Raw genomic sequence first — 26,085 nt, forward strand, 5'->3', positions numbered from 1 at the left:
ATTTTCAAATCCAGTAGACTTTCTTGTGTCTTCATTCTATTGACCTCCTGTGACACTTGATTCTATGATTAACTTAATAAGAAAATTTCCCTTCCTTTGGTAATTGTGACAACCCCCTTATTCAATTGGCCTGGCCACCCCTCTTTGGTCTTTGTCATGTGCTTCTGAGATTCTTCCAATTCCTAACTATTTGTTTTCTCAAAACTTTTTTGTCACACTTTTAAATTATACCTCCACTCCTCTTCCCAGGAAAGGCCACTCATTAACTCACCTTCTATAGGCAAAAGATTCCTAAAGCTGTAACACTTAAGCCCTACCACCATTCGAATGCCCATTCTCTTAGGAATATATATATACTCCTAAAATATATGAGGTTAAAGAACATATATTTATTACTGTCCATACATGTCTATACACATAAATACATCAGCTCACAGTGGTATAGTCTGACATAACTAGAGGTAAGGGTGTTGAGTTTAAGAATATTAGCAGTATTTGAATAATACAATAGTGATATGGCTTAACCAGTTTTGTTTTTATCATCATATACAATTTCCATTATGAATTCTATGCTCAGACAACGTTCTGCATTTTTCTATATGCTGAAGTTAATGACAAAATATTAAAAATTAAGACACTAATTATCTGATGTCAACATGCTATGGATAATTAAGAACTGCATGCTTTAAAGCTATGCTAATTGTTTTTCACAAATCTTCCTCTGTAGTCCTTGTGTCTTAAACAAGGCAAGCAGCTACACGACTGTATGTACATCTCTGCCATGTATTTTGTCACAGAACATACATCATCTGCTCTGCCTTGTCCCTGACTAATTTTGTTAGGCTGCAGCAATTATCTCTCCCTTTGTCATTGACCTATTTGTAAATTAAGTGCATGGAATTTGGGTAATTTTTTCCCAGGGTTCTTAATTGATCCTTGTTCATTGCTTACACTAGTACAAAGGGATCCAAAGTCATAAAAACAGTTAAAATTCAAACAAGTAACAATCATGCTTTAGCAGCTGTAATTGACAGATCTGAAAAAACAAGATCTTGATAGTGTTCTCTCCTTTACCCTATTACTTGGATCAGTTGGTTAAAACTGTTAATGATTCTTGTGCATCAATGCCTTTTCCTTGTAGATCTAATTTACTGCATTGGTAGATTAGTACAGATGTTTTTTTGGATGGCTCTGCATCATTCCACCAGATTGCTTGTCTGGATCAAATTTGCTTCAATTCATCACCAACGAAGCAAGGGATAAATAATCAACATTTACTCCCTCTGAACACACGTAGTGAAAACAGAACAACAACTAAATGCTTGTCCAAATTTAAAGATGATCTCCTATCTTTCACCTACATTTCATAGCTTTCAAGGCTATGTCCCTTAGCTGATCCAGGGCTGAAAATGGTGTATACGATTGACAGTGGCAGTGCATAGGAATTGGGACTGGGGGAAAACCTAAATATGTACTTAAAATTTATGGGCCCATGTTTTTACTACTGTCATCATTATTACCAATTCATATTATGTGTCTTTGTCTTTACATGAATAATGTATGAAATTACTATCCATTGGCTTTTCATTCTCTGAAATGCAGCTTATTGATTTCTTGCTCTTAAATGAAATTTTTCTGAAACTGTGTCTGTCTCCACAATGCTACCGCTTCAATAACACTTAGAGAAATGGGCACGATAGCTAGCTACATAAAAACTAATTAATGACTCATGGAACAAAACCTGTTTGTACCATAGAACCAAGCAAATCAGGTAACTGGTTTCAGTCAAGGAAGGATTAACCAAAAACACTTCTTTAGTCAATGTATATTGGAAACCTATTACAAATGTGTTAGTTTGTGTTCTTGGCAGGGTATTACTACAATATAACATATTCGTTATTTTTTGTGATTTATAATTGTTTAGTATCTCCAGAAAAAGAGACTGAATTCAATATATATTTACCTAAGGTTATGCCCTGAAAAACTTTGCATATTTTATTCAAGTTCCTCCTGTTAACTTGCTTTTTGTATTTTTCCCCTAAAAGTAAAGAGCATGTGGTCCAGTTGGTCACATTTTACTTAAAACAGATTTTCTATATATCACTTGAACAAACTTCTTTACTCTAAAGTGGCTATTTATTTGCAAATATTATTTTAGTAGATGAATATTCAGCTTACTTACAATGTCTACTACATAAACTCGCAGTTGCAAAATAAAGGACCTTCTATTAAGGGAAATACATGTAGTAAGAATTACTTTATATAATTCCATCATTATGGACTATTCCAGGATAATGATCCTAATGGGAAGTCATATTTTTTGAAGAGGATGCTTAAATTTAGCAAATTACAAATTTGTATCTCCAAAATATACAGCTATAAACACTTTTTCCTAAGAAAATCCTGAAATGGTACTGACTTCTTAATCATGTAGAAATTATTAGGTTAAAATTGCCAAGAATTTGACAAACTTACCCAAGCTTCAAAACTTAGGAACAAAATTTATTATAAATTTTATATTGGATGTTCTGTTACCATCAATGTATCACCTTCTAAAATTTATTAGATGATTAACTGGCTCTGTTAAAAAATAAAAACCTGTCTTGGACATTGAAAATAAAACATTACTGTTGGTCATTTTCTGCTACTTACAAAGGTACTGCACTAAACAAGTTAAGGGTTTTTTGGAGGAGAAAAATAATAAAAATGCATAAAATTTCTACCACTGTCATTTCTTGCCCCATAAATAAAATTTTACATGCCTTAGCTGTCCTCATGCATATGGAAAATAAAGACTTTTCAGGATTGAATTAAATTATCTCAGGGATGAGTATTAGTCTGCATTTGTTGCTATAAGAAAATACCACAGACTGAGGGGCTTAAACGGAAATTTGTTTTCTCACAGTTCTGAGGGCTAGAAGTCCCAAGTCAAGGTCCAACAGATTTCAGTTTCTGCTGAAGCCTCTCTTTCTGGATTGTGGATGGCCATCTTCTTGCTATTTGCTCACATGGCCTTTCTCAGTGTGTGTGGAGGAAAGTATACAGTTACATTGGGGGTTAGGGCTTCAGCATAGGAATTTCGAGGGGACACAATTCCATCGCAGCAGTAGAATAACTGGGTTATTGCCAAAAATGAACTCTTGCTTCCCAAGTATGTAAACATCATTATTTACAAAATAGCAATTCAAAGATCAAAGAATTTAAGAAAGAATAAAGAAGCATTAAATTGGAAATATGAGAAGCAACTTAAAACACCCTATACTAGGATTTTTTCAAGAGTCTACTAAGAGCATGTCCATTAAACAGTATGCAGATCAACTTGTCACCATAACCTCAACATAAGCCTATTTCATTACAAATATTAACAATATCAGAAAAGGATAGATCTGACAACTCAGAAAGATACTGGGACTGGAGATCACGAAGTTGAGGTGGCAAGATTAGGGTGTAGGGATGAGAAAACAGGTTACTTAGAGGCATTTCCTTATGTATGTTTTAATTGAGAAGAGTCATGGCACAGTGATGTGCTGTAGCCTTAAAGCTGTCACAAAACCAAAAAAAAATACAAAAATATTAAAACCTAAATATACCAAACTATAAAAAATATTAAAATAATGTATGAAAAGCTGATATTATGTTCCTAGGTACTAAAGAAAGCATCTCCAATCCTGATCTCTGTGCTTCTACATATTCAATATTATATAAAAGATATAAGTTAATTATATTTTGAACAAGCTTTCAAAATATGAAGCATTACAAAAGTTTTCAAAGTTAAGGTTTATTTGTACCTCTAATATTTTATAAGAAGGCTAAGCTTTTGTTTAAAATTCCTGCTTAAATACCACATTATGGCTATAAACAGTTTAAGATTTTAAATATATTTACAGTTTTAGGACCAAATTGCAAAATGACTATACTTGAAATTATTAACTTATGTACTCATTGCATAATTTAAATAACATTATATCATTTGAATTAAATTAATGTCTTCTGTAACAACTTAGATAGTCTAAGAAATTTTCTTTGCATATTACAGTATACAAAGAATTTATGTATTCAGCCAACAAATATTTACTAACCATCTACCCTGGGCCCAATATGTTGATGGGGCTAGAAAGTATGATCAAAGGTATCGCCATTTTCTTATAACATGAAGCCTAAGAGGAAAGATAAACTTTTCACAACTAATATGTGAAGAATGTTACAAATATATGATACACTTAGTATAAGACCATATCACAGAAACGGAATTTTCTCTTAAACTTATATGATAAATTCGGAATGTGAAGATACTGTGCAAACATATGGGCCTTTACATGTAAAGGAATCAACATGTTTTATACTAAGCACTACATAAATCCTGGTTATTAGTATTAATGTCAACATGGTAGTATATTACCTAATTAAAATTTTATTAAAATAGTTATCTAAAATATCATCCTTTTGTATGTTTTAATAACTTACAGCCACTAAATAAAAATGTAAATGTATCTATATATATGTTTTCATATTTATGGTGTCACAAAAATACTTAAATAAATTTCACTAACAGTCTAAAGTTACTCCTTGTTTAAGCAAAGCATATGAATTACTAAAATGTCATGCCCTGCAGCATGAATTAGAATGACTAAATCCTGCACTTTCGGATACCTCAGGTTTATAAAATGGCTAAATGTTAACAGAAATGCATATTTTGAACAGTTTACTGTTAAAGGAAATTTATTCGATTGATTCTCTGCTGCAGATGGCATAGGTGTAGATATGAATGTATGTTTTAATAACAATAACACTATCTCTATAAAATGGTTCCTGTTTTTTGCATTTATATATTTTTAACCTAGTGATAAAACAATTATGCCTTGTTTCACCCTGTGGAGAATGCTGTGTTTAATATTACTTTATATAACCAATAAATGTTCTAAAATAAGAAAATATATTTTCTCAATATAATGTTCCTTTAAAATATAAATCAATCTTATACATTCCTAACAAGTATAAAAATATACAAACTTAAATGGAATTAATTTACTTATTAAAATACATATAACTTGATGTGTGTCCATTAAATCATTGAAAAGAGATGATCTACGTTAATTTATGAGAAAACAGTCACAGTTGAGTCACATTAATTCAAGTGAGTGAAGCTACTTCTGACAAAGAAAATGATTGTTGGTTTTGTCTTTTTTGGGGATAATTTTGCTTATGTATAATGTTATATCACATGACTCAGGTTATATTTCATCTGGTACATTATATAAACATTACAAATCAAAGTAAAGGGAATACTGACGCAAATCTTTATTTTGGCCGAGAAATTAGATCTGGGCATTGAAAAACACAGGAAAGTCAGTTTAAAATATGCAGGGCTATTTTTAAAGTTTCTTGAAGAAAGATAATAAAACAGTAATGAAAAGGCAAATGCTATATTTAGCAATGCTATCCCACAAAGATTACATTTGTTAATATTCTCAGGAAATAACACTTCTTAGTAGGTCTCCTATTCACTTAACAGCTCTTATCACTGACCATTAAACCAATCTGCAAATTCTCATGTAATGAATTACGGAGCTACATTTTTAAAGATAGCACTCTATGATAAGGTTGCATAAACACTTATTAATTTTGAGGTAAGAAGTGTATTTGATTGCAATCATTTGGGTCGTCACCATATAATTTACTGTGTGACCCTTGTAAAGTCATTCGAACCCTCAAAATTTTACTTTTAAAATATCAGTTCTTGTCTTAACAACTCCACAAATTTAGTTTAAATTTTAATATAATCTGTGTGACTGTCATATAGATCATTCATCCATACACAACAAAACTGATGATGGGGATAAAATATAATTCCTTTTGATAGACTCTAAAGAGACCTTTGAAGATAGTTAAGATGTCTCCACACCGTAATGGCAGATTCTTTGAAGCTTTCTTATATTTTCAGAAACTGTATTTTTTGTACATTTTTTCCACAGTAACACTAGGCAGGATTTTTTTTTTTTTAACACAAACGACTATATGTAATACGTGAAATGTACTGTGGAAGATACACAAAAGTTTAAGTTAAACCAGGGTCAATCATGTTACTTTCCTGTTCAAAAACACTCAGGTTTCCCCGCTGTCTATCAGACAAGATTCTATTCCTAAAAAAAAAAAAATTCCCCAGCAATCTTTCCCACAAATCTTTATTCATCCAGTTCATACTATTATTCCATAATCACACTCTGAATGCTGCCCCTCTTATTCTTTTGCATAATTTAACCCTCTATAATGGATGTTGTAATGGGCTGCCCACATTCTCCTTAGAAAAGGACTGAAGAAATTATTTGCCCAGCTGCCGAGATATTTGCCAGAAAACAGGCCTCAGTTCCCTGCCTCATTTAGAATTTCCTTTCTGAAAAGTAACACCTTGCTCATTCCTAGGAAAAACTGCAACCGATGCCTGGACAACATAGACATATAAAACTGTCACCTAGGGACAACGTGAGGGTTCATTACAGGTAGAGCACTCCCCATGGAGCTGGCTGATGATTCCAATGAGATCCCATCACAGCTCAGCCCTGCTCTGCTTGGTCCTGCTTGCTTCTCTTCTCTCTGATGGTGTTGATCCCAAACATTCTTCCTAATAAAACTCATGCACGCTAATCTCCATATAAGTATTTGCTTCCTGGGGAGCCCAACTTGAGAAACTATCCCTAACCTCTTTCAAGAGGTTTCAGTTTTCATCCTAATTCCTTCCCGATGCTTTCCAGAGCATTAAAATAGTTATCACTCTCACTAAAAATTGTAGTATATGTACACTATCACTCAGCTATTAATAGTGTACAGTGAACAGTGTAGCATAGTGATATGTTTATACTGTATACTGAGTTACTACTTTGTTTATTTAGTTATAAATATATGTGGAGGTCTGAGAGGTCTTATGTCCCAAATCTCTCAGTTGCCTATGGGGACAATATGAGGCCAAAAATGTTAGGTGACTCAACTTTGACACTCTTTTCATGCACATTTTACATTTAAAAAAGTACCAGGAACATAGTAAGTGTTCAATAAATAGTAGTATTTTAATTATTGCTCTTATTATTATAATTGTTTCAGTACAGTAACACACCTTTTTATTCTAATAAATGTACCTGGAATTAAGCTATTTGCTCAATTTTTACAATATGAAGAGTCAAATAGTGTACCACTTGAGGAGAAAATTCCAGTATAAAGAGGTGAAGTAACTTGTCTAAAATCATGTAATTATGTCATCTAATATCAAATAATATGTCTTTTCTATTAATGCCTTAATGGTTTCACTCTTGTATAATGATTTAACTTTTCTAGTTTTCCCATTGGCCTTAATTCCACAACATTTTTTTGTACAGCTAGTATGCAGAAAAGACTGTATTTGATGGTGGTGACACAGATAAACATGACACAGTTCCTGACTTGAAGGATAATTGCTAAGTCATCTATTTCCCTTTGAGGAGAGATCACATATTATAATTGCTTAAATAATCCCAGAGTGAACGAAATATTAAAGAAAGAAACAGCATTTTTTGAGTGATCTGTTTTTATTAACTTTCATACTTCTGCATACTACTTCTGTGCTACCATACTTAGTCTCAGGAAGGAAGGTAGTGGCAATTACCGTGTTCTGATTACAGAAAAGGGGTAGTATTCTTCAGGGCCTAGAATAGGATTTACTTTTATACTCTTACTTTTATATCTAGCAAAATCACATCCATTCTGAAACTCTAGACTGACTAACATCTTTTACGGAAGGGCTTTCATTTGTTCTCTGAATGAATCATTCTTTCTTCAGAGTTTTGTATTTTGTTCCCAATGTTGTTCTACAATATTACAATAAAGTGTTCTATTGTTAGATATTTAAGAAGAGAACCATTCTTTACCTTCGTATACTTAGCATCCCCCATAGTGCTTGACATGCACTAGGTGCTTAGTGTAGTTGGACAAACTAATATTAAACAGCAGCACTTAAATAATGCTTAAGAATGGAAAACTATGGAATACTATGCAGCCACAAAAAAGAACAAGATCGTGTCCTTTGCAGTGACATGGATGGAGTGGGTGGGCATTATCCTTAGCAAACTAACACAGGAAAAGAAAACCAAATACCACATGTTCTCACTTATAAGTGGGAGCTAAATGATGAGAACACAGGGATACACAGAAAGGAACAGCACACACTGGGGCCTACTGTGGGGTAGAGGGTGGCCAGAGGGAGAGGAATAGCAAAAATAACAAATGGGCAGTAGGCTTAATACCTGGGTGATGAAATAATCTATGCAACTAATTCCCATGACAAAAGTTTAAAACTATGTAACAAACTTGCACATGTACCACTGAACTTAACATAAAAGGTTAAAAAAGGCATTTTTTAAAGAGAACATTTAAATATAAGGAAGAATAAGGGTCATAATGTCATAAATTAAATATACATGTTTTCCCCCACTTGTAAATTTTTAAAAATATCTCCATTGTACATAACTTGATCTTTGTGACTTCAGCCTTAATAGGTCAGTATAATTACTAACAAAATAACAAGAACAAAAATGTATGGTTCAGCCAGCTTGTGTATGGCATGTTCATGATAAGTAAATATTAAAATTATATAAATATGAACATTAAAATATGCTTTTCAATACAAATCTATCTTAAAGCTAAGGTTTACATAAGAACTTCTATCATAAGATAATTGATAATTAGATAAGTCATATTTTTTACAGGCCAAACAAAATTAATTTCTCCCTCTTCCAATGTTATAATATATTAACTGCCAATCCTGCACACACATTATTTTCCCTCATGCTTCTGCAGATAAAGAAATTGGTCCATTTTGCCTTGACAGGTTCCCAAAGAGTTACATAAAAAGAGGACTAATTGGCATTCATTTTGCTATTCACTGCATTAGCATTTTTATGGCAACGTATGAGTTTAGTTTCCTCTAATATCATCTCACTTAACATGATAATACAGGAAGGTAGATATTATTTTATCCCTTTTTTTTTTCATGAAGAGCTTTAGTGATCGACCCAAAATTTATATACCTTATAGTGGTAGACTAGAAACTAGAACTCAGGGCCCTTAATATCAATGGCCCTATTCTTCTCATGAGCAAAAGATGTTCAATACACTTCTACTCACACAAATACTGGTATAGGATCTTGTGCTCCAAACTCAAAACTTAACAGAAAAAGAACTACAAAGTACTCACACTACCTTTCAAGCACTGGCTGACTATTTGTTATCCTGACTCTCTAAGCTTTCCCAGAAACATGAAATTCTCTTAATAAACCCTTTTATGCTAGGCATCAGTGGATTGCTGAGGAGGAAGATAACCAACCAGAAATACAGACTTAAATTCATTGTTGAAGTGATTTCAGCATAAACTAGGTTGGAACTACTTGTTTAATGGAGAATGATAATTTCAAGGGTTTCACAGGGTTCCTTGGATAGTTTTAAACTCAGACAAAGTTTCAAATCACCCCCCTTTAGGAAGAGGAAAAATATGGTAATGGAGGGAACTGAGTATACTTACGCAAAAGAACAATAATCACTAACGCATTCCAAATTTCCTCTGTTAGAAAAAGCTAACTGTAAATTCATGAGTTTTAGCATTTGAGATGTAGTCAGACTAAGCAATCACGAATTAGTATTTTAATATAAAAGTGCAAACCTAGTTAGTTTTTCAGCCTTTATTTATGCTTATGTTATTTAATAAATGTATAGGTATTCTTTTTATCATTTTTTCTTTTCATTGAGGTATAATTTAAATACCATAAAATGTACTCATTTTAATATATGATTAAGTATTTTTAGTATATTTACAGGGTTGTACAACCATCACAATATATTTATTGTACATTTAAATCAACCTCCTCCACAAATAAAGCAAAAAAAAAAAAAAAACCCTCCACAAACCTAGTTTGTTCTTAACCAGAAGGGAATTAACATCCAAAGCCATTTTACATAACATCTGTGAAATATTTAATTCCAGAAATTTACAGAAATTTGATAATATATTTAGTCTGTATAGTATTAACTTGAGAAATCAAACAATAGACATTTTAGGAACACGAAAAGACATCCCCAAAGTGGCCAATTTGGCAAACACTATTTCTGGTATCAGTTCAGCATCTCCTGGTTATATTCAAAAATAAAAATGTCACTTCTTGATATTAGCATGAATAAAAGAATGTCATTCTAACTTAGTAGAACTAAGTTTCTATTAATGCTTCCAAAAGATAGCTCTTATGTCAAAATCATAAACCTAAAACGTTTCATATCCACTCACTGCAGTTATGACGAAAAATTTATATATAAAACAACACAAGTGGAACTACCTTATGACAACAGCATTTTAAAATAAATAGTATAAATATTGCTAATAAAAGAGGTAAGTCCAAAGTAAAATAGGTAAGTCCAGGTAATTAGCTAAATCAGTTATTTTTTGTCTAATTATTAAAGATTTACATTTCTATGTTTTACCTCCCGGTATCTGCTCTTATAAATAGGAGATCTGATTGAAACAGCCTTTGAAATAAGCATCAGAATGAAACTTTTAGAATAAAAACCCACTAATCTATTAAAAAATGGTAAGCCTGAGATCATATACATAGTTTTCATTATGTAGATATAATTTAAATAGGTAACAGTTGGTTAAAATTGGCAAGGAAGTGAAGAATAGATTAGTCTGTGCCCAGGAATTTGGGATATACTGGTTGCTTTTAGACAGCCAGCCAAAGACCAAGAGGAGCTTGTTATTAGCTTATTACGTTGTTCACACAACACACTACTCTAGTAAAGGCCGGATTTTAATATTGTTGATAATGTAGCACTTTGTTGCATTTACTACATAGCATCTATCTTCAGCAATAAGAATTTTTCAAAAGACTGAGAAAGCCCCTAATTTCTGAGATTTCCTTCAGCAGTAAGATTTTTCTGAAGGTTTGGAAAGTCTCCAATTTGTATTTTCTAAAATATACCTAACCACAACAAAGAATAACTTAAGGAGGGCATTTCAAGTGCCAGTAAGAAAATAAGTGTAAACTGCCTTTAGGCTAAGCTACAAGTTCACAATTATCATGGTTATGCCATTTCTTCTGAAATCCTCATGAAATCTGCCATTTATTCAAATATAAAAATGGAAATCAATATGATCACAAATCTACTGATGAACTTAAAATTCCCTCATGCATATTAAAATGCAGACTTGTCATATATTACAAAGATCATAGTCTATGTAGTAAAAAATTGGGTAACATTATATGAGACAACGAAGCCAACTCTTTCATTATTCCAATTATCATGTAGTTTCTGATCATGAGCATACCAAACAAAAAGGTAAAAGTGTGAATATATCCTTTACTTCATTTTGACCAATATTTTCACTCCCCTCCTCTAGATCTTTCAGTGGGCTTATTTGTTTTATAGCAGTCTTAAGGGTTTACAATTTTATCTCCTTTTTTTTTTTTTTTTTTTTTTTTTTTTTTTTTTTTTTTTTTTTTGTTCGGAGATAGAGTCTTAGTCTGTCACCCAGGCTGGAGTGCAGTGGCATGATCTCGGCTCACTGCAACTTCTGCCTCCCAGGTTCAAGTGACTCTCCTGCCTCAGACTCTCAAGTAGCTGGGACTACAGGCATGCACCACCATGCCCGGCTAATTTTTATATTTTTAGTAGAGATGGGGTTTCTTGTTGCCCAGGCTGGTCTCGAACTGCTGACCTCGTGATCTGCCCGCCTCGGCCTCCCAAAATGCTGGGATTACAGGTGTGAGCCACCATGCCCGGCCAATTTTATCTCCTTTTATTTCTCCTGCCAGATCTCTGAAGATGTTAATGAGTACACTAATGGTGTAACATGCAACAGGAAAAGTTAAAGCTGTAAATAATCAACAAGCTGGAAGAATCAAGCTCTGTGTAGAGAAACTAACTAAATATTCAAGCAAGACACTTCATTTAGGTAGTCACATTATTCCAATAAGCACAAAACATACCTGCTTGACCAGTGGTGATACTGACAGCAGCAAAGAGCCTCTGGGATCGGCTTAAGTCAGAAACTCCATTTACAGCTTCAACTTCAAAAGTATAATTAGCGTGGGCTAGCAGGTCCATGACAGTGACATAGTTATCCTCTAATCCAGTCTGCTGGGGCATGTATCCAATGTTACTCCCACAGGGAACACATTCGCCCTGCTCCCAACTGCACCGCTTACACAATATTCTGTAGGTCACATCGTTTCTTCCCCCATTGTCTGCAGGAGGACTCCATTCCAAACTTACTGTGGTTTGGTTGATGTTGAAAATGAGGTTCTGTGGTGCAGATGGAGGCCCTTGGAAAACCAAGAATAAATAAGTAAATAAGGAAAAATAGAATAAAAAACATACAAACAAGAAGAACAAAAGGATCCGTGTGGGGCATTAAGCTAGTGGCTCAATTACCAAAGAGAAAACGAGTTGAAATGCTTTCTTTCACATAAACATTTCATTACTTTTACTAGAGAAGCTGTATAAAAGCCTCCTTGAATTCACTTGGCAAGAGGCCTTATTTATTTTCCTTTTAATACGTCAAAATGAAAACAGGATAACAACTGTCTTTGTACTTTTGCCAGTCTTTAACTATTTTTCTTCCAAGCAATTAAAACAGTACAGTTAATGCACCAAAAAAAACAGCTGTGCAGTAGTTAAAAACTAGTTCTCCTTTTAACCACATAACAGGGAATACATTGATTCATTTTAATGTACTCAAGAATGATTTATAGCAATGTCTGAGATTGGCTTTGGATTTGGATCTCTCAAACATTCGTTAATTGAAGAACCAAGATGTGAGATTTGCTCTATTTAGTGAGATCTGCTCTATTTAGAAATGGAAGTTTAATTCAGAAACCATTACTTTTTAATAACATTTAATATCCATGCAAGACTCTAATAACTTTTTATTTGTTTTTTTTTTTTTTTGAGATGAGGTTTCATTCTTATTGTCCAAGCTGCAGCATAGTGGCATAATCTCAGCTCACTACAACCTCTGCCTCCCAGGTTCAAGTGATTCTCCTGCTTCAGCCTTCTGAGTAGCTGGGATTACAGGTGGGTGCCACCACTCCCAGCTAATTTTTGTATTTTTGGTAGAGACAGGGTTTCACCATGTTGGCCAGGCTGGTCTCGAACTCCTGACCTCAGGTGATTATGATCCACCCGCCTTGGCCTCCCAAAGTGCTGGGATTACAGGCATGAGCCACCGTGCCTGACCGACCCTAATAACTTTTAATTTTACTTATGATTCTTACGAGATACATGTGAAAAATATTATTAAAATGCATCTTAATTTTGCAGACATGGAAATAATACCAAAGTTGATGTAAGATATATTTATATTACTAAACCTATCTGCTTATGAAAGAAAATTTTCTTATCTTAATTTTTAAAATAATTTTAATATTTAAGTATAATTAAGAATGTATCACAAATTCCATATCTATTTCATTGATGTCACAACAGTACAAATGAGTGGAAGGGATTGGAAAGTCCTTTACTTTCATAGTACAACTCACTTGTGCATGCAACGTACGGTGGGTCAGATGGAGCCCTGTAATACCCATCTTCACATTCGCATCTGGAGGAGCCTTCTTTATCAGAAAAACTGTGAGGTGGACAACGAGAGCACTGAAGATCTTGAGAGGAAGACTTGTAGAACCCACGGCCACAGGCTGGGTATGCAAAAGAAAGCAAAAATTGAGACATGAGAGCAAATCGATCTTTAAAGAAAAATTGTATTATTTAGCAAGGAATCAAATATTAAATTTGATGTATGTAAAACAAGCTCTTTATGATAAAAATATCCATTTTAGGGTATTTCACTAGCCAAATGTTATGATAGTTCATCTTAAAACAAAATAATACAACAAAATGATACAGCAAACTTGCACCTGCAGTTGGCACCAGGCCAAAGTCTGGAGCAGAAAACTGAATACAGGCATAATTTATTTAGCCAAAACCTTAGAACATTTAATTCCGATATATAATTCAAATTTAACTTTGATTTCAACATAATTAACTTGTTTGTTGGTCTGCATTAGAACACTTCAAGTTATGTTTTCTTAATATAATATAGCTTTAAACTAATTTTTGACATGTTGATTTGGTTCATGTTGAAAAATATTAATGTAACTTTAATTACCAGACTAGAAATAGTAACTATGTAAAATTTTTCACCTGAAAATGATAGAAATATATTTCCCCAAATTTTCAGGAAACTCCAAGATAGAATTTCAACCAATTTAAGTTATAAGGCAGGCTGATTTCCACTAAGTGAACTTCTTCATTACTAAAAATAACGAAATCCTATGAATAGGAGATGGCTGCACCACCAGAAACAAGGGGAAAGCCATCAACAGCAAGTAGATTATGGCCCTGTTTGTCCTCTGCCGAGAGAGGGTTAGGGTGCAATCACACTAACACAGCAACTGTTCTCAGCAATAAACAGAGATGGACAGACAGCATTTCTGCCACCTCCTAATGAAGTTGCTCTTATTCATTTAGATTCTGTAATTAAATCCAGTAACAGTGTACCATTTAATATCACTGGACATTTCATATATTTATATTTATCTTCAATGAAAATTTAGCAAGTTATTTTTTCATTATTTCAATAATTTTTATTAATATATTATATATTGAAGAAATTCAATCTATTCTTCATATTTATTAAATAAATATCTACTTAAATTTTAGTAACCTTCATATTTAGCTAAAAGAAAATCATATCTGTGAAGAAAAGTTAGTGAAAATTTAACATAAATAAAAATTTATCATTTAATTTATTGGCTGAAAGTTCATTTAATACTCTCTACTTGGGTATTATGCAAAAAATTAACTACATTTTTCACTCTGCGGGGCATGGAAAGCAGGAACAAACCTAACGTACTGAGATGTCATAGTTTCCAGAAAACAGTTGAGTCATCCCTTAACTTCTGTTCAAATGCTGAATTTTAATGCACAATTTTGATATATTTGGGAGCTCAAAATAATTTAGGGGGCATCAAGAAAGTAGATTTACATTAACAAGTTAGGTATTTTATATACTTTAAAGACTCAATTTAAAGGTATGTTATGTTGTGAATATAGATCCATCAATCAATAGATAGATGATAGATAGACAGATAGATAGATTAGATAGATAGATAGATAGATAGATAGATAGATAGATAGATAGATAGATAGAGATAGATAGATTTATACAGGGCTACAAACATCTCACTGTAAATTTATGACCCACTATTTCCCTTAGAAGCCAGTTGGCTATGTTGTCTTTAGTTGGCTTCTCAATTAATACAAGAGGAAAGCAGTTACAAAAACATTAGGCAAAGAAGCATAATGCATCTTCACTTGTTTTCAATAGCAATTATTGCAAATATAAGGCACAGAGAGAACAATATTGATTACTAAACATTATAACAAAATATAAAATCTTAAAAGGTTTCTAAATATATGATCTTGTCACATTAAAAAATATGGTTAACAGAAAGAATAAAGGGTTTAGCTTAGATTTCTCGGGATGGAAATTCTTCTTTTTTAAAATATTCACTGTATCTTGCTTTATGCATTATTTGTAATTCAAAGATCAGAGACAACATTCCATAAAACAGAGAAGGCAATGCTTTACTCACAACTCGCTGTCTGAGACATTAAGGCCTGGAGAAGTAAAACAAACAACCAAAGCAGACATACAGACAAAGAAGAGGTGTGTGCTGACAAGTTTTTGATGACATCTTGTGTATGTTTACTGTTTTACAGGGCAAGGAGGTTATGGGGGGACAATGGCAACATGATTTAACATTTCCAAAATGATGTCTACTAGTGGAATTCCTCAGAATTCTCATTCTCCTGTTGCAAATAAAAGCCTCTAAATAAAGGCTGATTCCCCTTTTCCCATAAATGAGGTGCATTCCTTGCTCAACTTACATGATTTCAAGAATCTATATGATATTAATGCAGAGAAATTTCAAACTCGTATCATTTAACTTTCAAATTACATTGAATTTTGTTACCCTTTTAACAGATGGGAAAACAGATTTAAAGCAAAAGTAACCTGCATTCTTCAAATAATTCTGTTTGTCTAGGATAAAACTGGATTTAAAACACAGGACTACTGACACTCAGCCTTATGCTATTCTACCATCATCATTTACTGTTAAAAGAGCCAAAGTTTAACACTTAACGTAATGGGACTCAAGGGCTTTAGCTACCCTAAAACTTAATCTTCAATGGATCCTTATTATTTTTATTATACATTTTTACTAATTGAAAGCTATTACTTTAACTTAGAAAGCTATGAAATAATATCCCAACATACCTTAAGAAGAGATATTAAACAGATATTCGCAATTTCACTATGAATTTTGACACTGATGATACCTGAACAATTATGGAATATATGTATGACTATCATTAAATAGATAAAGGCAATACCGGAAAAATGTGATCATAAAAGTCTTAACATTTTTTCTTTGAAGTAATATTCTGTCTCAGTTCAGTTAATATTGAAAATAATAAGTTGAAGCAAGCCAGTTTTCATTTGATCTCAAAGGAAACTACCAATTTAGAGTTATTAAAAGTAAGTACAAAAGCGCTGGAGCAATGGTGTTGAGAGTAAAGCCAAGAACATGCAAAAACAAAAGCAGTACCTCTTATGATAACAGTGATCTACTGGGTGGGAAAAGCTTGGGAAAGCAGTAACAGATGCTCTTAACATTAGAAATTGTGATAGGATATCTACACGAAATACCTGGAGTTAAATACTCTATGAGATAAAGCAGGGTAAGTGGCATATCTGCGAGATACACACATACAGGAAAGTTACACGAGCTCACCAACTACTCCCAGAAAAGCTACGTGGAAATCCAGGCAATTTCTCCTCTCTCTAAATGCAGCTGGTTTTCTGGAAACTACTAGTAAAAAGTCTTCAGAGGTAAATGCCTTCTGAAACCTTAGAGATAAATTCCCTTCATACATAATTATGAAGTATACAATAACATTCTAGGAATTGTGCAACAGCAGTTTTACAAATTTTTCCTCTGCTTTATTTCTCAATCTGTTCAAAAGCACATGAACTCAAAGCAAACTTTAATTGATATAGCATGTGCCCTTTGATATGGTACGTGCTCTGTGGATAAAGTTAGTGACATTAAGAAATATAGCATTGTAACTTTGTGTCTTTTGATGTTTTTGCTTTTCTAACTGAACATTCACTATATTGATAAAAATTCGGGATACATATAAAAATTGTTTTAAATATTTAATTACTTTTGTAAAAATAATATTTCACCTATTATTTTAATAACAGTATTTTTCCATGATACCATGAAGGCCTAGGATTGATTCTTTTGACTGTTCTTTTAGTCCTTACGGCCTTAATGAATAAAATAAGCTCATCATCCTAGAATTAAAACCTGTAATCTTATCAGATTTCATACGTTAAGCAGGTTTTTGCTTAGTCTGTTCTTTAAATGCAAAACCACCAAAGGAAAAGGAAATCTAGGAAATACATGAAACTTCTATATACCAGAGTAATAATATTATTTACTGCAATATATCTACTAAGTTATATTACAACACATTAAATCATAAGATCTGCTATATTTTTACTGTTATGAAATAAATGTAGTTTATTATATTTAATCTCAACTATTTAAGTAATATATTATCCCACAAAATTGATTTAAACAATATTTTTAATTTAAAATTTTTAACAAAGAACATGAAAGGCAATCAGGGTTCCCATTTATAAATTATTTAAGAATAAAAAAGCACCAAAATTCTGAGATCAAATATATTTAAATATACAAGAGAGTTGATACCAAAACCTTCTATGCTGATTCTCCATTAAATTCTCCTAACAATCACATATTCCATAGTTGTCTTCAATGGATGTTTTGTTTAAGCAATGGGATGCCAGGCCACTGAAACTATACTTGCATTATGCAGTCAGTGGACCAATCAAGGTACTTGTATAACAATTGTAAATGAACAATCCTAAAGGTCACCCAAAAGATACATTCCCATGCCTCTTTAGCTTAAGCAATTAGGTAGAAATGGAATGTATCTTCTTCCTGAATGAGGGCACAGATACCCATACTTGGTCCAGTTTTTTAGGTTTATGACCTATAAGTGCATGCTTGGGAAAAATCTTACCTGATTATATTTTTAAGGATTCCCCTTCCAACAATCTTGTTGCTAGAAAATCCACCTACTTCTAGAGTTCTTTTACAGCCAAAAAAAGATTTCCTGATCCCTAATGGACTGATTTTTTGCAACTCTTAAGCACCAACTTTTATCTCAGACACACTTCACACCATCCTGAACATTAAGGCACTGATGATCCATATCTTGCTTGGCTACCCTCCATGGCTGCACATTAGGAAGGCTTTGATAGTACACTAATGTCTTGACTCCATCCAAATAATTAAATCATTATTAGGGCCTAGACATTTCTATATTTTAAAAAAATTGTATAGGTGTTCAACATCCTGGAGGTTCCAGGTATTTTCTTGGACTATCAAAGTCTCTAAAGCATACATGATAATAAAATATCTCCTCTATAACACTGAGGAGATAAAATTAGATATTATCAAGAATTTTTAAAAATGCAAAAACTAAAATCCATCAATAAGCCAATCAAAAATAGGCAAGGAATCTGAATTGATGTTTCTCCATGAAAGCTTTACAAATGAGTAATAAACACATAAAAAATGATGTGCCAAAGGCTACTGAGCACTTAAAAAGATGTTCAACATCATTAGCCATTAGGAGAATGCAAATCAAAACCACACATCTACTAGGATGGCTATAACCAAAAAAGATAACAAGTTTTGGTGAAAATATGGAGGAATTAGAACTCTCCTACACTGCTTGTGGGAATGTAAAATGGTGCAGCCACTTTCAAAAAGACTACCAGTTCCTCAAAAGAATAAACATTGTTACTAGATGACCCATATAGTATATTCTACTCCTAGGTATATACTCAAGATAAATGAAAACATATATGCACACAAAAACCTGTACATTGATGTTCATAGTGGAATTATTTGTAATAGCCAAAACGTGGAAACAACCTAATGTCCATCAATTACTGAATGAATTAAAACAATGGAATATAATCCACCAATTAAAAGGAGTTAAATACAGACACATAATATAACATGGATGAATCTTTAAAACATGCTACATAAGAGAATCCAATCATAAAAGACTACATATTGTATGATTCAATTTATATAAAATATCCTAAATAGGCAAATCTATAGATGTAGAAAATAGATTAGCAGTTTTCAGGGGATGGGGTAGTAAGCAAAAATGGCATTTGACTGTTGAATAGATATGAGGCTTATATTTGGGGTAATTACAATGTTCTAAAAATGATTTGCAGTGATAGTTGTACAACTCTGTGACTATAACAAAAATCCATATATTGTACACCTTAATGGGGGAACTGTATGATATGTGAATTATATCTTAATAAAGCTCTCATTACAAAATCCAACAGGGCCGGGCACGGTGGCTCATGCCTGTAATCCCAGCACTTTGGGAGACCAAGGCAGGTAGATCACCTGAGGTCAGGAGTTTGAGACCACCCTGGCCAACATGACGAAATCCTGTCTCTACTAAAAATACAAACATTAGCCAGGAGTGGTGGCAGGCACCTGTAACCCCAGCTATTGGGGAGGCTGAAGCAGGAGAATCACTTGAACCCAGGAGGTGAAGGCTGCAGTGAGCCGAGATGGTGCCACTGCACTCCATCCAGAGTGGGGCTTAGGTGACAGAAGTGAAACTCCGTGTCAAAAAAAAAAAAAAAATCATCAATAATGTACCTTTAAATCTGAACACTTAAATAGGCAAACATTAAGAAAAAATAGTAAATTTTATTTGCTTATATTAGTTTATTTTTCTAACATATATACTCTATATGCATCAAATTTTATTAAGTTGCATTTAGGTAAAAGAAATTACCTATGTACAACTACTGTGTACTCACAAAAATTAAAAACTAAAAAAAGAAATTACCCATGGATTACTTTTAAGACTATTAGAAATCTATTATCAAGGTATTCTTTTAACCTATTTGTTAATTTAGTACGTATTTTTGGAGTTTCATAAATAATAGCTTATCTTTTATCTGAGGAGTAATAATTTTATCACTTAAAAATAGTCTTATCAAAACCAAGCTTATATTTAGGGGAGATTTTTGATACATTTTATAGAAATATTTGTGATTGAATTTCTGAATAGATATTAAACATTCTTATTTTTCATCCACATTACTTTGCCAGATGAGGTCTGGTTTCCTTCTCCCATCTCTCCACTTCTCCCCCATGAGCTAAAGGAATACAACTTGACTCAGCTTCCTCAGGTCTTACTCCATTTCCAGACCTGTGATTTTAAGCACAATTGAACATTTTCTGAAGGAATTATGTATGTCTGTGTGTAAAATATAAGGCTTTGCAGATGTTTCCGGTCACAGTTATGCAGCTGTAAAGAGTTTATTAATTATGAACTATAAGTAGATTGTTCTGTAATTGAAACTTTCTGGGCTTTAACATTATTGTAAAATCTACACACAAACGTAGTTAAAAATTCTAATGAATGCTGTTATTTTATTTATTGCAGATGAATATTTATCTTAATTCAGGCAAAGCCAGTCTGTTTACACAGGAGCTTTCAAATATCTGTGTCATATTAATATCTGTTTCTATAAGGCAAAGGGGAAAGCACAGCTTACAGAAATAGTACTCCCACTGCTCAAAGAACTGACCTCATCTGGGATGGACAGATCCAGAATCTGTGTTTTAATCCTATTGACTGTGCCTCAGTGGGAATAATTACAAAAGTCTGCCTAAAATACAGACCTCCTGTCACTAATATGCTATGATTTTTCACGTTGAGAATGAAAAGCAGGCAGGGAGTATAAAAACAACATGATATAATGAGTATATCATGGTTTGTGGAACACCATCTCTATCACCCTGGAACTAACATGCAAGAGTTCAGAAAAGATAGCATGCAGAATATAAATTTTTTCATAGCAGGTACTTAAGTGCTCGATGATAACACGGGGATTTTTAAAACTAACAAGAAAAACTCATTTCAAGGCATTTTACGTGTGCGTTTGTTATTAATTTGTGTTATTTAATTATTTGATGTTTTATTAATACCATAGAGTGGAAAAGAAAAACATGTAAAATAAGAAGCTTTAAAAAGTTTCGTTTCTGAAGTTTAGAATGTAAAATGAAATAAAACAAAGCATTATGTGAAAACATCTTTACTTAAATTTTCAGCTTAGAATATGTTAAGAATCTGGTTGAGGTCTGGAGTTATGACTTTTTATCTCATCAAATGATCACTATAATTCTGATGTTATTACCCAAATGATAAAAAAGAGAAAAAAAAGTCAAGTTAGAATATTCTAAGATTTTTTTTGTCTTGTTATGTATTCTACTTTATAAATACGAGCCTATGTTGAATAGGTAATATGATACAGTGAAAGAGATTCAGATTTTAATTCAAAGGATCTGTGTTCAAATCCACTTCACCATTTACTAGCATACAATTGGGGCAAAGCTACTTCACACTGGCTTCTACTTCCTTATTTCCTTGTTAACTCTAACGTGCTATAGACATAGTAGTTATTTTTTATATTTCTATCTGCAAATGATTGTTTATAACAATGACACAGAAATCAAATGTCTAGCTGCTAAACTACCTTCCAATTGTTTTAACTGAAATGCTATCTTTAAAAAATGTATGTTTCTACCATCATCAGCCTAACCACCCCTACAAATATACCATATAGAAACATACAGTACACCCACTTAGTATTTCAGAGATGCCTTAGCAAGCAATAGTGTTAAAAAACAGGTTCTACAAGGGCTGTCCTGCATCCGCATGGCACCCCTGATGGTGTCTGATTCTTGTCAGAGATCCGTCTGCCAACCGGTTTACCTCTAGCTTTCACTGTGCCATTGTTGCTGAACCTTGTCTGTGTTTCCGAAGATGTGCACATTCATTTTGGTTCATGCAGATAAGTATCCAGAAATAGAATTTTTAAGTAATGTAAATTACTAAAAAAATCAACTTGTGCAAAAAAGGAAAGATTCAAAATGAAATGCAAACCCTTCTGGATGTCACTCAATAATGTCCTCATAGGTTTACTCTAAGAGTTCGCCCTATAGATAAAAAAAAATGAACTATGAAATCTCAGGATCTAGTAGCTGGACAGGAAAAGCAGTAAAATAAAGTACTTTTAGCTCTAATTCAAGTCTGTGACAAAACAGTATTATTCTGGGGTTCCCATGGACTAAAACTACTTAAATTAGGGGAAGTCAGCTTAATAAACTCAAACGTTATATTATTTATTTGTAGGAACTTAAAAGTATGGCTTATTTGTGATACAGCACTATTTTATTCTACTAAAAATCTTCTTTGAGGACATGTCTTTATGAACAAGAGGCAACAATTAGGAGAGTTCTTACCCGCAATTAGCGTTTGGAAGATTTCAGACAGGAGGCACAATTTTCAATAGCATTTATGCCACTGCCAAGTTTATTTTCAAATTGTTCTCTTATATTTACTAAAGTATCATACATTTTTCACATCAGTTTTATTATTCATTCTCATTATGAAAACCTACTGAGAAAGGTCAGAGAGTGTAGGCTCTATGTTAAAAAATATGAGTGATAATTCCTCTTTTTAAGTACCATTACATTTGCTGTTACATAATCAATTTTAACACATTTTTCAAAAGACAAAATTCATATTTTGAATGATAGACATTGTCAGTCTCACTATATAAGGTCTCACTTCAATGATCCCAAAGAGGCAGGATGGCTTGTTCTTTATATCAATTATAAGACTGGCTGCCCTCCTAGTATGTATTCGCTGTGTGGTCTTTACAAATTTGCTCAAGTTCTGAGTCCAGTTTTCCCATATATAAAATAGAGAAAATAATAATAAGACTATCTTATAAGATTGTTATGAATTACAGTGCATAGTTCATGTGAAGAACTTAGTATGCTGCCTGGCATAGACTAAGCACTCAATAGTTAACTACTGTGACTATTTTACAATGTCAATTTCCAAGCAAAGTTTTGATCCCACTGTAGTTTCTACCCCAGACAACCTCTGAACCACTTTCCCTATTACCAAATGTGTAAGCAAATAAGAAATACAAATTAGTTATTAACCAAATGTAGCCCAGTATTCATTCCTCAACCAAATAATTATTATTTGCATACTGTGTATCTATTACTGTGTCAGGCAGGCAATGGACCAAAAAGGTATATTAGCTAAAAAGACAAATAATGACGATCTCTAAACACTACATTATCCTTTTGACCACTGGCTTCAAATGGTATGGATAATCAGTTGATTATGAGCTTACGCTAATTAAATTTCTGATATTTAATAGTAAATTACTTATATAAATTATATTGTACTTTAATTTGTATCTTTTACAGCATGCCCAATTATCTCCTATTTCAGAGGTGACTATAAACTCTAAAGTCACCTTTCCTGCCAAAGCTGTAGCATTTCATCAATGTGAAATGAGAAAACTACTCAGCACAGGTAGACATGCAGGAAGTGTGCAGGGACACATTATTGACCAATTTTATATATAAACTGGAGAGCTATCTGTGGCAGTTATTGGCTTGATTTTCAATGAGGCTAATGAAGGATCTGGCAATATCAAAATATTCTATAAGGTCAGGTTACTTCAAGTTCATAAAAATATCAACTTTAGTCCAATTCAAAGGATTAAAATTAGACTATCTTGTGAGTGGCTTGTCAATAATTAATTTTTCTCCCATAATATATTTAAATCCATATATTTGTGGGAAAAGCCTTGAAAAATCCACAGCTAAAAAGAAGATAATTAATTTCATCTTAATTTCCTAAAACAAAGAGCTGTACTTCTATGCAAAGCAGTGCAAGACATGGGCTTTTCACTATCAGTTTTCTGTGATAATTTTAAAAATGATTAAAGCAAAATCATCAGTTAAAGCAATCGTTCTAGCTGTTTGGTGAAGACTCTGTTTCCTTATTTAGTCAGTTGTAAAATGTGGATCAATACCAAGTCTTGTGAAGCAAACAACCCTAAAGCAGTTTAAGGCAGTTTGAACATGTGGGGAGGTAAATAATCATTTCTGTTATGTCAGTGGAAAATTTTCTGGAGATCATAAAGAATTCGGTTTACCCTGAAGCATGACATATTAAATGGATGCGTCAGGACAATGAGTGTATTCACTCAATCCTTAATTCTTAGAAATAAAAGAAAATAACAAGCAGAATAAATCCTTATAAAGAGGTTGTTGAGCTCAATCCTTTCTTTTAAAAAAAAGAAGCTGGCAAAAAAAAAAAAAAAAAAAGAAAAAAGAAAAGAAAAAGGCCACACACACACACACACACACTTGCAAGATACATAGAATTTTTAGAAAAACTAGTAAGAATTCTGACTGTATTTTCATACTTTCTACTCCTTCATAATAGAAAACCAGTTAATTGCTGATTTTTACCTCCACACCCAAGTAAATAATTTGCCACAGCTCTCTCTATCCATTATCCTATTAACTTTGCATCCATAGAATTTTGCAAAAAGACAACGTAGCCAGTAGCAGAATACCATTTAATTGTTTGTTAAAACAATCTCTGCAGAAAAAGTAGCTACATATGTAAAGAATAACCCTATATAGTTTCATTCTTTTTAAAAGAGTAACATCCATTCTTCATGAATCGGTTAAAGGCTTTACCTCCTCCATCTTTTCTGACCTCTTAAGGCTACTTAGGAGAACAGTTTCACTCAATACAACATACCACCATTATGACATTCACACTGCCATAATTATTTCTTCATGCATGTGTCCTCTAACTCACTATGAATCCCTCAAGTTCAGGGATTATAATATATGTATCCATGGATTCCCAAAGCCTAGCACAATGTCCAGCAGATAGCAGGATGTTAATCTGTGTTTATTGAATGGAAGAATGAAGGAATTTTATTCATCCTCCAGCATTATGCATCTGGTGACACCATCCCACTTACCAAAGGTTAATTCACTTACACCACTTAGTAAATTTTTCATAGTAATCAGAGCAATAGGACTGATGTGGCACATTCTTAGTAGAGGGGAGCGCAGCCTTGGCTACAGAAGTAAGGAGAGACACTTCACTGGCTTTCAGTCTTTAAGTCTTCCTGTTATGCTGCACAGGGAGACAACTGCACAGCCATGTTTAGATTAATATTTCAGATGATTTTAACATGATTCTGTAAGCATCCTTAACACAGTAACAAGAAAAAGTATACGAATGAAATTAAAAGCATTTTAAGAGCATATAATTGAATATCTTCTCTGAACACAGGGGAGAAAAGGTCCAAGAGAAGGAAAACAACTAAGCTGAGAATTATAAATTATAAGAAAACTATCATTTCAGGGTTGTTTCCAAGGCAAAAATTTAAAGAATAATAGTTTTTTCCTGCTCTGGATTATTTAAAAACTATCTTTCTTTAAATACATGACCTATCCAAACTCAAAAAAGTAATATTCTAGTTTTAGATTACTGAGAATTGCCATACAATAAGTACACAATACTTTCATTTCTGTTGGTAATTGGGAACTAGACAGGCCACTATTAAAATAAATTCTAATAATTAACATTTCTATTGGAAAACAGAAATATCACTGATTCTTTCTTATGAAAAATAATTTCAATTTATTTCTTACTGGCTCTCTTTTAAATATTTAAACAACTGTAGAGTAAGCAAAAACACTAAAAACAATGGGATATTACATCTTTTGTTTTCTTTTATTATGAGCATAAATACACATATATATTCACACAACCTTCTGTACATTTGGTTTCCTATTACATTTCATATGTCTCTAAGATATATTAATTCATTTGATCTATGACCTATGGAGGGGCACGACAAAACTAAAGGTGAAAGCTTATTTATATGTATATATACTACTTTACATTTTTCAAGTTATAAACTAGGCAAAACTGTAAAGTACCTTAATATTCAGAGTGAACTCAGAA

At 32.9% G+C, this 26,085-nt stretch overlaps 1 protein-coding gene across 2 annotated transcripts in view; it reads right to left on the reverse strand.

Annotated features, from left to right (window-relative positions):
- Nucleotides 1-26,085, reverse strand: part of EPHA7 (EPH receptor A7) — a 181,230-nt gene that overhangs the window by 106,555 nt on the left and 48,590 nt on the right. For both annotated transcript variants that reach the window (XM_030809475.1, XM_030809476.1), the window contains exons 4-5: nucleotides 13,551-13,706; nucleotides 12,000-12,335 (exon numbers count right to left, since the gene is read on the reverse strand). In XM_030809475.1, coding sequence (XP_030665335.1) covers nucleotides 12,000-12,335; nucleotides 13,551-13,706 — 492 coding nt within the window. The remainder of the gene's footprint in view (nucleotides 1-11,999; nucleotides 12,336-13,550; nucleotides 13,707-26,085) is intronic.

Source organism: Nomascus leucogenys, chromosome 3 (genome assembly GCF_006542625.1).
Source record: "Nomascus leucogenys isolate Asia chromosome 3, Asia_NLE_v1, whole genome shotgun sequence".
NCBI lineage: Eukaryota > Metazoa > Chordata > Mammalia > Primates > Hylobatidae > Nomascus > Nomascus leucogenys.